Source organism: Asterias amurensis, chromosome 12, assembly GCF_032118995.1.
Source record: "Asterias amurensis chromosome 12, ASM3211899v1".
Classification (NCBI taxonomy): Eukaryota; Metazoa; Echinodermata; class Asteroidea; order Forcipulatida; family Asteriidae; genus Asterias; species Asterias amurensis.
In genome coordinates, this window is record NC_092659.1 from 7,718,763 (window position 1) to 7,735,276 (window position 16,514).

General features: G+C 40.4%; 1 protein-coding gene across 1 annotated transcript in view; it reads right to left on the bottom strand.

The window, feature by feature from the left end:
* Positions 1 to 16,514, bottom strand: part of LOC139944825 (uncharacterized) — an 80,361-nt gene that overhangs the window by 19,917 nt on the left and 43,930 nt on the right. The window contains exons 8-15 of the mRNA XM_071941943.1: positions 15,465 to 15,824; positions 14,517 to 14,633; positions 11,460 to 11,576; positions 10,345 to 10,483; positions 8,844 to 9,076; positions 7,463 to 7,576; positions 6,279 to 6,644; positions 4,759 to 4,869 (exon numbers count right to left, since the gene is read on the bottom strand). Coding sequence (XP_071798044.1) covers positions 4,759 to 4,869; positions 6,279 to 6,644; positions 7,463 to 7,576; positions 8,844 to 9,076; positions 10,345 to 10,483; positions 11,460 to 11,576; positions 14,517 to 14,633; positions 15,465 to 15,824 — 1,557 coding nt within the window. The remainder of the gene's footprint in view (positions 1 to 4,758; positions 4,870 to 6,278; positions 6,645 to 7,462; positions 7,577 to 8,843; positions 9,077 to 10,344; positions 10,484 to 11,459; positions 11,577 to 14,516; positions 14,634 to 15,464; positions 15,825 to 16,514) is intronic.

Here is a 16,514-nt window from a genome sequence, read left to right on the forward strand (position 1 = left end):
GTCCATCTTCGACTGCAAGCTCGTCACGAAAGGGCCAGTACTGATGGAGAGCTTTGGGGACGTCATGACGTCGCTCTGGCCATCCTTTTATGATTATATCTTTGAGTGTCATGAGGGTGGTATCCAAGGCTGTTTCATGTTGGAGAGAGCGAATGCGCGGTTGTGTGAACTGGACAAAGGTCACATGCAGGTCAAGGTCTATGTGATTGGCGTCTGGTACAGGGAGACGAGATAAGCCATCAGGCAGGAGCATTTCATTCCCTGGTCTGTAGGTTACTGTGACATCGTAGGGTTGGAGACGGAGAAGCATTCGCTGCAGTCTCGGAGGAGCGGCTTTTAGTGATTTGCGCTGAATCATCTCCAGGGGCTTGTGGTCACTTTCTACAGTGAAATGATCGCCATATATGTATGTGTGAAAACGTTCACATCCAAAGACAACTGCAAGGAGTTCACGCTCTATGTTGGCATACCGTTGTTCTGCCGGACTGAGGGATTTTGAAGCAAAGGCGACCGGTTTGCCGTCTTGGGTTAGAGCTGCACCCAGGCCTTTCATGGAGGCATCTACTTGGATGGTCGTCTTTTTGGAGGGGTCAAAGTAAGTGAGGATCGTCTTAGCACAGATGAGGTCTTTGACTTTCTCGAAAGCCCTCTGATGTGAAGGAGACCAGATGGAGTCAATGTCTTTCTTTAGGAGAGCCCTTAGGTCAGATGTATGGTCGGACAGGTTCGGGATGAAGGGACTGAGATAGGTCACCATGCCAAGGAATTCCTGGAGTCCTGTCTTATCCTGAGGTGGATTGATCTGTTTGATGGCTGTAACCTTCGCTGGGTCGGGGTGTACACCATGCTTATCGTAGATCATACCAAAGAACTTTATCTGTGGGGTCTTGATCGCACACTTTGAGCTATTGAACATCAGTCCGTACTGGTTGGCGGCTTTCATCAGATGATGAAGATTTTTGTCATGTTCTGCCTCAGTCGCGCCAAAAACTACAATGTCATCTGCAATGCCAATTGCACCAGGACAGCTCTCGAGAAATTGGTCCATGCGTAGCTGGAACACGTCTTGGCTCATCACTAGGCCAAAGGGTAGTCTCAAGTAGCAATAGCGACCGAAGGGGCTGTTGAATGTTGTGAGTAGAGCGCTTTCGTCATCCAGTTTCACCGACCAGTAGCCATTCTTGGCATCTAGCTTGCTAAAGAATTTGGCACCTGAGAACTTATGGGTGATTTCTTCTATGGTCGGAGTTTTGTGGTGACATCTTTTGATGCGTTGTTAAGATCTTTCGGATCGAGGCAGACACGCAGTTTCCCATTCTCTCGTCTGGAGACTGTCAAACTGCTTACCCAATCAGTCGGCTCAGTGACGCGTCTGATCACTTCTTGTTGCTCCATGTTCTCTAGCTCAGACTTCAATTCATCTTTGATCTTTATGGGGCATTTGCGGGGAGCACTGATTGTAGGGTGGGCATTTTCATCCAGGACGATGTGGTATTTGCCAGGGAAGTTACCAATCCTGTCAAACTGGTCAGGGTATTGGCGTTGTAGATCCTGAGTGCAGCTGATAGAGGGGCACTGTGGTGTCGTTATTGCACAGTGCAGAGTCACAAGCTGCAGTTTGCGAGAAGTGGGCAAACCAAGGATTGCTGGGACGTCAGAGTCCACGACGAAGAAATCTGCTGTCACCCAGGCACTTCCATCATACCGGCAGGGAAGGGAAATAGAACCATATTGCTTTATTCTTGTGTTGTTGTAAGCAGTCAGTATGGCTTTATGGTTGGATGTAGAGTCAGAACTTGGAAATCCACCAGAGTCAAGTCTGTCTGGAAACATGCGGCGGTACATTCTCAGGGGTATTGTGTTGCCCTGGGCTCCTGTATCGACTTTGACACGGAGCTTCACCAGCATTTTCCGGTCACGTTTCACCTCGATGAAAGTGAAAACCTCATCTCGTGTGTCAGGGCTGTCGTGCTGCTCAGCATTGTGTATGGCACTGATGTTTGAGACAAGGATTGGGCTTATGACCATCTCATTAAAGTCATCTTCAAACTCACTCTCGTAATCTTGCTCAGAGATGTAGTGTACTTTTGGATTAGGCCTCTTGCGCCCTCTAGAGGGAGTACGGGGCTTACGACGAGAGGGTGGTCTATCACGTGTTCTGGGCTGCCTATCATTGGAACCAGTGGAACGGCAGACGTTTTGCCAGAGGTTCTTCTTGCCACACTTATGGCAAGTTGAGTTGTATGCCGGGCAACAGTCTCTCGGGCGGAAGGGGTGTGTGCCTCCACAGTTACGGCATGTTCGCTTGGAGCGGATGGCATCAACTGTTGCAGCATCAGGTGGTGCTGTCGGTTGGACTTGGGCAAGCTGACGCATGTGGTTGATCGAAGCTTCATGTGTTCGTCCTAGGTCAAGGGTTTGCTGTATTGTAAGCGTTTTGTCCTTGCCGAGGAGATCTTTCTGGACTTCAGTGTACTTCACACCCGCTATGAACTGTTCAATGACCCGGTCCTGGAACTCAGCATCATCCTTGAACTCACACTTTTGGGCATGAAGTTTGAGTCGAGAGAGAAAATCATCTATTGTTTCACTATCACGTTGAGCAAACTTCTGTAGGTACAGCCTAGCCACACGAAAATTCTCTTTGGGCTGAATTTGTGCCATGAATTTGGACCACACAACTGTAGGGTCTTTTTTCTCGGGCTCTGTGAGGCTCCATGAGTTGTAGATCTTTATGCCTGTGGCTCCCATGAACAATAGAATGTGATCAACTTGCTTGTCAACAGGTATATCTTTGACAGAAAAATATAAGGCACACTGCTGCTGAAATAACTGTATTGAGTTGGCTTGGTCAGCATCTTCCCAGTTCATTCTGGGGCTTAATCCTGCGTTCTCTGACATGGCGGTACTTTAGTTGAGACACTGTGGTTAAAATATGAAGGAGATTGCACGGCTTACCAAGTAAGCAGGAGCTCGGGATCGGGTTGAGGTCGCCACTGAACGGGTGATGCACGTTGTCTGTGACTGTGTGTGTACGTGTAGTGATGTACACAAAACGCTGTGTTGGCTCCGTATGATTTGGTGCACAAAAACGATGTCAAACTTCAATTTCCTGACAGAGAATTTCGCCAGAAAGTGTCTAAAAGTACTGTCTTTACTATGTATTTTCATGTATAGTAGTTTACCGCTGCCACCATGTTGGCATGTGGCCTAAATAAGGATTGAGGAACGAGGAGACTTCTGAGCTGTTACAACTGTTTAATCAGCCATGTTGAATAACACCGCCCTCTGTTGGCGGGTGGATATGTGACACCGTTTGATATACTTTTATTGACAGACATTAGTTAATGACCTGACATTTTGACCCCAGCAGAGTCTTTCTCAAAGGCTTTTTCAAATATATTTATATCAGGTTTCAAACCAGATCCCAATGATAGGGTCATCATGTATGGAAATACGAAAGAAAACTGAATTCACAAGGAAAATAAAACAAGCTATATAAATGGAGGTGGGCTCGACAAACTGCCCGAAGAACAATCGGTGTTCAACAAGACTTGGGTGGCAACCACACAAACAATGGACCCTTCCCATGAAGTATGCTAATTACATTCACGCATGCGTACAGACCCTGTTGGTTGGCAAACACCATAGAGTTGTGCACAGAAGCAGTCGCACAATCGCGTGTGCGTCACGCACCCAATAGCAGTGTAAAAAACAGTGCGATTTTCCCTCATTTTGCCAACCAAAACGTTAGTGTCCACGCGCTATGTGCAATTTACCATAATTTTCGGATTATAAACCGCGCTTTATACGTTGATTTTGATATTTTTTTGAACTCCTGCGGTTTATTCTCCGGGCGGCTTATAGGCCGACATATAAATATTTAAGAGAAAAAAAAAAAGGAATTTTTTAAAAGAAAGATCGTTTGTAAAATATTCTAAATAATATTTGTTTTTTCTTAAACGAGAACAAAAACCTGCCTGTGTGATGACAAAATCCTGTTGAAAATCCCACCACAATTGTATTCCGTGTTTCCTTTGTAAAACGTTTATCAACCGCCCCCAGTTACATATTTCATGGGAAGGGTCCATTAGAAGATATGATAGGACGATATAAGAACATAAATGGAGACGGAAAATAACAGCAAGGAATAGACATGAATTGCGTTTTCCTGAGGAGATAGGCTGTCCTACACTATTATTGATCAACACACCCTAAATTCATAGATCCCTCCACTTGATTAATTAAATCACTTATTATTGCCAACATACTATCAAAGTGTCTTGCACCAAAGAGTACAAAAGCACTGTTAGGCTGTAGATGGTGAACTGGAGCTTTGTCTTTTGTAATTGTAACGTGGCATTCCCATGGGCAAGCAAACTGTGTAAATAATGGCCATTGTCTGTACTAATCTACTGTTGACTGTTGAATCAAAAGAGTTGCCATCCAGAAATGGTGTCAAGTGCAATTTTACTTTTCAGTCCGAGTTCCCCATACTGCTAATTTGGATTTAGATCGAGACGAGAGAAGATAAAGAAGAAATTTAGCTTTTGAGACAGGACGAAAAGCCCCTGAAAAATAACTCCAGGGAAAACCTTCGTAGTTAAGTAGGGACTGCAAACACAATCCACACGGTGCCCCCCGATGGGATTCGAACCGGGTCCAAGAGGCGGCCGGAAGGGGAGGCAAGACACCACTTCACCAACATTTTGACCTCTAAAACTCTGGCCTTACACTGCCCCACACAATAGAACTTACCGCAACCAACCTCATCGCCTAGTAGCGGGCACTGTGGTGTACCGTCACACACCTCATGTTCAGGTATGCAAGCCAGGCCAGACGGACAGACAACATCACCCTCCCCACATTCTGAAAAAAAGGAAGTAGGAAGAAACAGCATTTAAATACATGGAAGGTCAAATAAATCCAGTATATGGTTGGGGAAAGGGGGCAAGATGTGGTCAATGCTCACACTAATCCTAATTGTTTTGAAACAAGAAAGAATTCGACTTATGTTTCAGGTTATATGAGTATAAGGTGCGTGCTTGTATTTGATCGTATAGACCAGTGGTGTGTGAGATTGTTTCATTCCCACATTAAAGCGTACATCAGAGAACATAGTTCAATAGAATTTTTTATCTAAAACCCATATTTGTAATCACAGAAGCGCAGAGAGACACAATAGTATTACGCCCTTTACAACAACTGCTTATTGGGTGAGACTTAGACAATGACGTCATCATGACGCAACCACCATATGAGAGCTACAGTGTCAGTAACACGGTGAAGACGCTTTAGGTACCTACGTAGGTTTTGGGAAACTTTTTTTTTACCACTTAACGAGGGCGCCCAAGTCATCAAGTCATATTTCTAAAACAATAATGACCTGGTCCCACCTGCTGCGGCAAATTTAAGAAAGAGTTGTAAATTTCAACAAAGCACTAGTGCAGTCGATTTGATAGCTTGTTCTTAACAATCGTTAATTGTTTCCTTTTTTTTCCAAGACACAATGTCCACCTTTGAAGATATTGATGGTTGAAAACTACCCTTATGAAACCATAGAGTAAGGATAAAACACTACTTGCTGATGTGCTGTAGTTCGTTTTACAAAAAAGAGTGAAACAATGTCACACCAATTATTTCAGCATGAACCTGTATTTACGCAAATCTCCTTAAAAATATGGCTCTAGCATTTTAGTTTTTTTATTAAAAAATTTTGACGACCAATGCATTAAGCTGGAACTTCTACAGGTAATTTATATTTCACACATCTTCATTCCCAGTGAGGATAAGGATTCATGTCATGGACAAAAACTTGATCTACGTGTACAAAAGGAATATCCAAACCATTCAACATGGCTTTTTGGTCTATAGGATTTGAGGCATTGCATGCGGTGAGGTATCATTTGGTTTGCAATAACACCATGTGTTAATCTATCTATATACCTTGCCATGTAGATTTTGTTCGTAGAGCCCGTCTTAGAGAACCAATTCTTGCTTTATTCTACTACCGCGGAGTAGATTGTTTTGGGGTTCTGGAGACTTCTAAGTTCTGAAAAGAACTGTACTGCTTATGAACAATTACCCGAAGGATGGAATAGAAATAGACTGGGACTGCTTATAGCTTATAGGATTGTAATTAACTGTACCACTGCATAGTCAGTTCGTAAATTGGTATCAACGTTTCTACTAGCTTGCTCTCATCGTCAGGAGACTGAAGAGGTAAGAGAGAAGAGGGCTTATTTATAGGGCCTTTTTGGTCTGTATAAACTACTCACCCAATGGCTCAAACTGCTCCAGTTCCACGGTAAACCGAGTGCTGGAGCTGGAAGTGGGCAATAATAACACCAGTACATTGTTTGTTTTCGACGTTACAGCTATCGCTGAACCTCCAAAATTTTCCTGGTAGAAGCTGTCCCCGTCTGTTGGTAACCGAGTCCCATCGCTGAAAACGAGAACTGTTCCAAATATATTCAAGTCCAGTTCAACAATGGTGAGTTGTATGCGGTGTCCCACCGACGCCAAAATGTGCCAACTACACAATTTGCCGTTGGGAAATTTGATCGAGTCTTCCTCGATGTTAGCTTGCAGAATATGAACTTGGTCGTCGGTAACATTGATTGTTGATTGACCGTTGCAGATATCTGTTGGAATAACGTGAACTGATAATCAATCTATGATTAATAAAAACATCAATAGTTACGCTTTGGAAACTGGTTTAACCAAGATTACAGTTGGATTAACCAGGATTCAGGTTGGATTCATCGAGATGCCATCAAAATCCCACCCGGATCCCACTATTCCATGCTAATTGTTCTGCATTCTTATATGCGCATAGACTGCTTCCATGTTCCCAGTATTAGAAAAATCCCACCACGTTCCCGGTTTGACAAAAATCCCGCCACGATCCATGCTGTGACTTATCCTGCCAGGAATCGCAGTTCTTCCGAATGACCTAAACTTTAACCCGGATTATGCCAGGATTTCTCTATCCCCAGCAGGATCCTGGGAGAATTTTGTAAGGGCCAAAGACCCAAAGATTACAGACCAAAAGATTTCATTGGATATAATGATTTCATTGGACAAACAGGCAGTGACGTAAGCTTATCTATGTTTTGTTTGGTCAGAGGTAGTGCACTTTCGGTCGTCTGCATGCAGCGTGCATATTATAACAGTATAAATGTGCAAAGACATGTACATGTATGTAACGTTGCTCAATAAGTATACAATATAATTTGAATGCAAATCTCCATGTTAAAATGATGTGAGGTCAAAGGTACATTTACACAGATCCGTACACTTGCTCAAGGCAGGTATCTGGCTAAATTCACAACCCTCAAAGTGTTATGTTAAATAATCAGGCTATACGTGCACAACACGGGATTGGAACAAAGTCAAGAGAGGGCGTTAACAGCCTAACATTTTGACGACAATGGGGTATGGATTCTGGGAGACACCTTACCACAACCAATCTCATCGCTGAGGTCTGCACAGTTAGCGATGCCATCACACTGGAAGCGAGCATGTATGCACAGACTAGACGTCTCACACTTAAACTTTCCTTCCTCACAGGGGACTAAAATAAGAAAAGTTCATAATATTTAGAAACGCCAACGGCCCCATTTTAAGTATTTAGTACAGTGTGATACCCTTAGTTTGACGTTAAGATCAAAAATTGGTAAGTACTCCACAGATTTATAATTATAATAAATTACAGAAAACTTATACGGGCGCACAGTATCTGGAGGACCATTCAAAGACTATGGTCGCTTGCAAATCATTGCGGTTCAAACGAATGATCAAAAAGATAAGTTTAAGGATGGTTTTTAAATGATACGAGAGAACAGTTGTTGGCAATGAATTTCATAGACGAAATTCACAGTGAAATTCACAGTTAGAATTGGCTCAAAGGTTAGCGACCATAAGACATGTAAGAACATACTTGGTGAGTACTGCAGCTGTTGACAGTCAGAAAGGATTCCCTTTATGGAAATATTATGGTTTGGCCATTTTTTTCACCTACAAAAACTTTAATCTGGGAAACAATTTTTGAAACCGTCTCTGAGATTTCTGAGGGCTGGCGACCGTTCATGAACAGCGATGGGTACCAACGTGGATGAACTTGATTTTTTTTTTTATTGCCAGTTTATTACTATTTTCTCAGGAAGTTAAAAGCCAATGATAGAATATTGTTTGGCTATTTTTGTTCCAACCAAAAACATTTGAATCTGAGAAAGGATTCATGAATCGTCACTGAGATTTCTGCGGGCTACTAGTGTCCGTTCGCGAATTCTGCAAACAGCGATGCGGTTAGTGACCGCTGATCGTGGATGAAATCGAAGTGCTAGTCTTTAACTATTTTCTCAAGACGTTTAGTAGATTTTAGCTCTTCATTCACCTTAGTAAGGGGACTAGTGACGTATCATGCAAGGGATCCATAGGGAAGGTACACGTTTGGTAATTACTCAAAACAAATAATAACTTAAAACTGACTTGGTAACGAGCATTGGAGAGCTTTTGATAGTTAAATGCATTGTAAAAAACGGCTCCCTCTGAAGTAGCATAGATTTTGAGAAAGAGGTAATTTCTCACTAAAACAATAAAAGACTTCTTGCCAGAAGTCTTTTATTCCTATCTAAAAGCACACAAATTCGTCCAACAAGGGTGTTTTTTTCTCTCATATCATTTTCTCGCATCTTCGATGTCCAATTTAGCTGAAATTTTCACAGGCTTGTTATTTTGTGCTTATGTTGGGATACATCAAGTGAGAAGACTGGTCTTCGACAATTACCAAACGTGTACCTTCCCTTGTGATTGTAAGTATCAACGTTAATAACACTTACTGGAGTCGTCGTACTCCCTTACTTGATACCACAATGGTCCTCCTTGCCCTCCTACAATGAATACAATTTGGAAAGTCACCCACATTGAGTTTTCAACGGAGGCGATCGACAGCGGTGGTGAATACCCGCCAAAAGACCCCAGCTGAGATGACTTAATTGTCGGATCTACGCCACTCCCTACAGTCGTAATGGTGCCATCCATTACGTTCTGGTGTTTCACGTCTAGAAGAATCCTTTATTATACGAGAAAGCAATAAACCTTTATCATGCTACCACCATCTTGGTCATGTTCCGCATATATCCAATTACAGCAATGGATGCTAAAAGGCATTGTACAAAACGAAACCAGACTATGTTGAAAAGGTTTTGTTGAAAATAGTACCATAGTGTAAAGTGTGTCAGTTTTTTTTTTTCTTCTTCTGAAAGTGTCACCCCAATCTCTAATCGATCATGTCATCAACGTGTTCCAGACAGGTTGCTAGTTGTTTTGTAAAGTCAAATCTACTCCTACCATTTGATGTTTAAAGCCATTGGACCCTTTAGGTTAACAGTGTTGTCCAAGACACTTTGTGTACCACAACTTCTACATCAAATAACAAACCTGTGAAAATTTAGGCTCAGTCGGTCATCGGAGTCGGGAGAAAACAACGGATTAAACCCACCCTTTTTTCGGTCATGTCATGACGTGTTTAAAATAAATCCGTAATTCTCATTAACGAGAATTTATATTGTTTTGCTGTTTCCTCACAAAGTAAATCATTTCATGGAAAAATATTTCAGGAGAAGTCTTTCACCATTGCCTTCTGTAAACCCTGTAAATTATTTGTAAATCTGTGAACTTTTATTTTTTTTTTCTGAACCGAAAGGGTCCAATGGCTTTAAGATCAATCAATGAAAGGCATTATCTTGAAAATATTGTAATTTCCTCTATGTGTGTTATCATTGAACACAGTTACAACACTGTTTGTTATATATCATTAATGTTTCAACGCACATGTGAGAACCTTTTACATTTGACTGATTCGTGCTTAAGTCCTTCTCAGATCAATACAAAAAGGTACTGTTTTGTAAGTGTGAGAGTTTACTATGATGGTGTCACAAAGTGTTCAAAAACACACCACATTTAAAGCAGTACTTTCAGTTTGTTGTCCCGAGGTTTGGACATTCCCTTTGGTTTTGCCAACGAAAACGTAGAAGACAGTTCGCGTGTCAATTTTTCCTGATCCCTAAGACTTCGATTTGAATGTGTATGACATGTCCCTAACTCGTACAAACCCAAACCCAATACCTCGTCCGTTAGCAAATGCGTGGCTTCGACTTCCCAGTTTAAAAAAAACATCTAAAAACCAACTCATATGTTTTAATGCATTTCCTCTGGGGTTTTCATTTGTCTTGTTGTAGCGTTTTGTAACCGCTGGAAAGGGGGCATTCTACTAAAAAGCTGTTAATAATAGCAAATAATTATTAAAAATATATCTCCGAGGAAAAAAAAGACGCTCACCTGTATCCGGGCCTTGCGGTGAATATCCAGAGACAGGCAGTTTGTGGTGGAAATCCCGTTTCAAGGGATGAAATGTTATACGTTCTATCTGGATAGTCTTCAAGATTGATATATCTCTCACTTCCACAAAATGAACTTGCTGCAGAAAGAAAGAATTAGGAAAGGGATTTACAGGCATGAAACATAATAAATCTTACAGAAAACAAACAGATGACATTTGATCGAGTTTAAGGCAAGTTTTACATGCAACTTTTAGGAACCAGCTGCGTTCGTTTCATGCTACGGAATCACTTTGGTAGCACTTGAGTATTATTTCAAAAAATGCCTTACCATCTCCAAGAACATTTGAGGAAACAATAAAATGTGATGGCCTTTCCTTGAAGGAGATTTCCTGGAACTAGATGCCTGCAAGTTGCCGTGTGTGACGTGATCCAAGAAGATCTGTTCACTTACATGTAATGCAACTTTTACATGCTATTTAGAGGCATCCAACTGCAGTTCATGCTACAGAACCATTTTGGCAGCACGAGTAAGTTTTCAGTTTTGGTTGCCATAAAAAAAAAATGTGTGAAAATTCAATATGCCTTTCCTTTAACAGCAGTGGACACCATTGGTTATTACTCAAAATAATTATCAGCATATAACCTTACTTTGAAACAGGTATAAATGGGGAGAGGTTGATAATATAAAACATTGTGAGAAACGGCCCCTCTGAAGTAACGTAGTTTTCGAGAGAGAAGTTATTTTCTGCGATTTTGATTTCGAGACCTCAGATTTAGGATTTGTGGTCTCAAAATCAAGCATCTGAAAGCACACAACCTCGTGTGACAAGGTTTTTTTCTTTCCTTACTATCTCGCAACTTCGATGACTAATTGAGTTCAATTTCACAGGTTTGTTATTTTATGCATACATGTATGTTGAGATACATGTACACCAAGTTAAAAGACTGGTCTTTGACAATTTGCAATAGTGTCCAGGGTCTTTAAGAAACTGGCTGCCTGTGAATTGTATTGCGTGACACAACCCTCATAAATAGCATATTGATTCTCTGCCGAAACAGTTTTTTTACCAGATTTATGGGTGTTTATTTTCTGTTCATTAATACTTTACTTACAGCATGATATCTCGTCAACAAAGTCTAGGCAGTGGAATTCTCCATCACAGATATACCTCTCCGGAAGACAGCCTTGGTCCTCAGTTGTTTCACACTGTAGGCCAGAGTCACACTGACCTATTTATACACAGCATGACAAGTTATATAGGATTACAATAGTGTCAATAGCACTAAAAAATAAAGTCCTGGGGATAGAACTGACCCGGAACTCGCTTCAAATAATGTGACTACTTTTGAGGTGAACGCTGTCCGAGGTGAATGTTGTTCGAAAATCAAGAGCTATACAGGTTGAAAAAATCGAAGAAGAAAGAGAGAGAACCAGTTGCTCTATGACCAATTGCCTCTCTTTTATTTTGTTACATTCTTGAGCGGGCGTGTATTGGTAGATCAGCCACACAGTTACATATTCTGGTACACTTCAATGAACCAATTCCAGGTGTAGAGTGAGCAAGAAATGCTAGAAAAAAATGGCACTGCGAAATCGATCACACCTTGGAACGAGGTATCGTTGGCCGAGAGTCGTGCACAGCGCATACAGGCCTGTTTTCAATTTGTTTGACATCAAAGATGGTGGAGAATGCATGCAATAGGTCTGATAATATAAACGTGGTTTGGCATGTGCGTCAAAAGAGCTTTCAGGTCTCAGTTGGGTTCTGTGAAGATGCTATCTCTGTTAACAGAATATATATATTAATCACTTCCAAAAGCTCATGTGTAGAGCTGTATAATGAAATACCTGTAACAACTTGGTATTATGAGCCATTTTGTTTCAAAAACACATATATGGGTCCACACACATGGGTTCCAGACTAGTCTGCCCGCTGGGTTGCATGTGGTCAGCCATTCCATGGTATTTGCGCTTCATAGTAATAATTAAAATGGTTATCAGTGAAGTTTTTACATTTATTTTGAAACAAGAACACCTAGTGCTTCTATTTCTAAAAAGACTTTATAAAAATATTCTTTATTGTTTTTGTGACAGCCTTGGGAGTAAAGGGTAAAAAGTGTACACTGAAGTCTGAAAAATCCTTGAAATTCAGGTTTTGAAAAAAAAATCATGAAATAGGTGTTCAGATTTAATCAATATGTATAAACAACAAAGAGTCATTAGTAAGGACAGCCAAAATTAAATATACCTTATTGAACTATTGACTTTTGAAAAATTTAAGTTAATTTTTACCCTCGTTTTACTGTCACGCGAGTCACAAAAAAAATTATTATAGTATTTTTTCTGTTATAGACCCTCAACATTTTTTTTCTTCTCTCTCATAATAGTGGTCTTTTCAAAGGGTCTTTCAAGAATTTATTAATTTTTTTTTACCTAGGCATTCTACTTTTTAAAAAAAACACCCTCGAGTTTGTCACACGAGTCACGGCAAATGCACTTAATGCACATGGTTGGCAAAAGCTACCAAAGTATTCTGGGGATGATGTCTACATGGAATGTTAAAAAAGCACCCCAGCCCACTGGAACATACTACTATGCCCCTGAATTTATAAATTTATGTTAGAAAAAGGAATTATTACAGTGTACAATTATGACTTGGCACACTGTCAGCAGATCATGTTGAACTACATGTACCATGTGTACACTGCATACTGCACTGTACAATGTATTCACATCTGCATAATTTAAATAATACAAGGAATGATAAACTTAAAACAAGAACGAACAAAAATATTTGATGAAACTGGGTATTTTAAGACAGTATTCTGAAGTTAGATTTGGAGAGGGGCATCAATAAAGAAATTACTTAACAGATGTACATGTACTCAGCCTAACACAGTCTAATGCCATTAGAACTTGACACCAAAATTGGTTGTTTCTTATCAACCTACTCTGCCAAGCGTAGTGAGAAAAAAGTCCTTCCCCCAATCACAAAACAATATAATAATTTCTAGTAAGGGTTCTCTCTATGAGTTTGAGTGGTTCTGAAAAGAACTGGTGGTTTCACAACTCAACGTTTTGACCAGACAGTGTTGTTGAACCACCAATTCTTTTCAGAACCGTCCCAACATTACCATGTTTAAGTCAGAGCCTCTTCAGATTCTTAATTTTCCTTTAAATGTTGCTTCAGGTGTTTCTTCCTTTGATGAAAAGATTCAATTTCAAGTTCTAAGTGTTCTGAATGAAATAAATTGTTCTTGTTATGCAGTATCCTGTTTAGCTATTGTATATTTTCTCACTTGTCACGCGAGTCACAAACTTCTGTCACGCGAGTCACATTGCATTTAACAAATTTTCAATTTTTTAAAAATTTTTATTTTGTACTTTTTATTGTAAAGTATAGTGCTTCTCTTGTACTTAAAAAAAAAGTGACCCGGGACTAAAAAGTTTCTCTGAGTTCTCAAGAATGGGCAACGGCATACAGGGATACAAGACCTTTCATTTTTTGGCAGTCACGCGAGTCACATTTTTGGAACACCTATAAAAACATGATACCCACACAATTTGTGTTCGTTTTTTGTTTTTTATTATAGGGCTCTTTACTAAGTTTATATAAATTGAGTTATATGAGAGCCACGTTTTATATTTTGGAGTATAGATCTTTCAAAAGTTGAAAAACCAGTGAGATTGTCACGCGAGTCACAATGGAATGGCTGTGCTACATTTGGACTGAAACGGCAATCAGCATATAACCGCGTGACCCAAGAAAACTTGTTTCTCTACGTATGTCGAAACTCTCCCTACAGACCTTCACCATTGTCGATTAACAAACAGCGCATGGACGATCAAATGTTAGCAAAACATTTCTGCAATCTTTTAATTAAATAAAATACCTCCCATAACTGATTGATTTGATTCTGTTAAAATTCAACACTCTTTTCGAAAAGTTGTGTGATATTGTTACAAAACTGTGGCCATTTGTTTTTTGTTTTGCATTTATGGCTTTCCATAGTTTTCTAACCTCGGCTGGCAAAAACTCGGGCTGTGATGTTGCAAAAGAAAGGTCTATACCATAGAGCTATATATGTATAGCTCTATGGTCTATACACTGCTCCGCTCAATAAGGCCACTCTCTTTGTCACATTTATGTACATCATAGGACTACGTACCACATGATAGCTCATCAGATTTATCCCAGCAATGAAAGATGCCATCACATACATTAGATTCGTTGATACACTGGTACCCGCTCCTACATGCGACTTCGTATTCACCAGAACAGTTCACTGCATGGTGAAAACAACAGACAAAGTCTTTCAATTATTTTGAAAGACACGGTACAAACTTCTGGGATTTATTTCATACGTTAAAAGGCAGTGCATGGATGGACACTATATGAGACTTTTGGGACGCTTGGTGGCAGCAGACTTACCAGGTAAAATCCATTGTTCTCGGTAATGTGCGCAGGCTCAGAACTACGTAAACAATGGAAATTTACCTGGTAAGTCTGCTGCCACCTAGCGTTCCAAAGTCTCCCATTGGTAATTACTAAAAACAATTGGTAGCGCGAGCAATGGGAGTGCTATTGGTAATATAAAACATTGTGAGAAACGCCCTCCTCTGATCTGAACTGTCGTAGTTTTTGAGACGAGGTAGTTTCTCACTCAAATATTAAAAGACTTTGCTTTGAAGCCTTTTATATCTGACAGCACACAAATTTGTTGAACAAAGGTATCTTCTTTCATTATTTTTGTGCAGCTTCGATGACCAATTCAGTCGAAGTTTCACAGATTTGTTATTTTATGCATTTGAAGGGATACACCAAGTGAGAATACTGGTTTTTGAAAGTTACCAAAGGTGTCCACCAGTGCCTTAATAATTGCAGCTTCTGAAACTGTAATTCAAAAATAAAATTAAACAAAAACGTTATAATTTCTAGTGGTACTTTCAAAAATAAAATCTTGCAGTCGATCAGATCGTTACCTCCAGGGGTTTCGGGATTGCCATTTTCCCCCTTAAAAAGGCAAGAATTACCAGACATTACCAAGCATTACCAAGCATTACTTAAACATTAAGCAGAGTCTACTGAAAAATGTTCGCGTCGTAGACCATCTTACCTAACTGATCAAGTACAGATAATTCCAGAATGAAGTAAGCATCATCGAGAAGATAATTTCGTTTAACCTCCAAGGTCGCCCAGACTTCGTTCCCCTCTGATGAAGCAGTTAGGGGTGCTGTCCCTCCTGTCCTTTCCCAAATAATACGAGTCTGGTCGACCAGTCGACCATTTCCAACCATTAGAACAGCATCGTAGATGTTAAATTTCACGGTTTGGATTAAAACTGCAGTTCCTTGAGGCGCCGTGATGAACCAGATGCATTTGGTGTTATTAGCATATGAAGCTGGAGCGTTTGGAGATAGCAGCTGATGGGTTTGATCTTGTTGTAGATGAATGACGTGACTCCCACATGATGGGGCTAGAAAGAAAAAAATTGTCAAATTAATAGACTCTTACTCAATGCTCAATGACCCAATATCATGCTTATGGCGTGAGATATTTTCTTCCACGGTAAAAACAAATACGCCCCTCTGTATCCCACCTGGATTTCTAAAACCAGGGGCCAATTTCATAGAGCTGCTTAAGCAAAAAATTTGCTTAAGCACGAAAATAGCTCGCTTATTTTACACATGTTACTGGCCAAAATGTCATGCCATATACATTGCTTATGACTAGTATTTAGCTGTTGTTTACTTAGCATAACAATTGAGTGGAGTCTTGGCTGGTAATCTGATTTTACTAAGCAATTAATTTTTTGCTTAAGCAAAAATTTTTGCTTAAGCAGCTCTATGATATTGGGCCCAGGTGAGCAACCGGGTGTACTGGCCCAGCTTGAAGCTGTTCCCTTTTGGGCCATTGTTGTCGAGTCCATAACCGTGGCCTTCCTTCAGGAACCAAACAATATACACAACCTTAAGCTGGGATTAATTCCCAGAGTCAATAATCCTTTGACAATCGTCCAATATACTCCCCTTTTAACATGTTTAAGGAGATGGCGAGTGAGCTATAAATCCAAACCGCTTCCATAACTTTTTACATAGCTCCCGACCAGACATGATGCAGGTCTGGAAGAACGTACCGTATTTTCCTGCGGATAAGACGCGTCTTA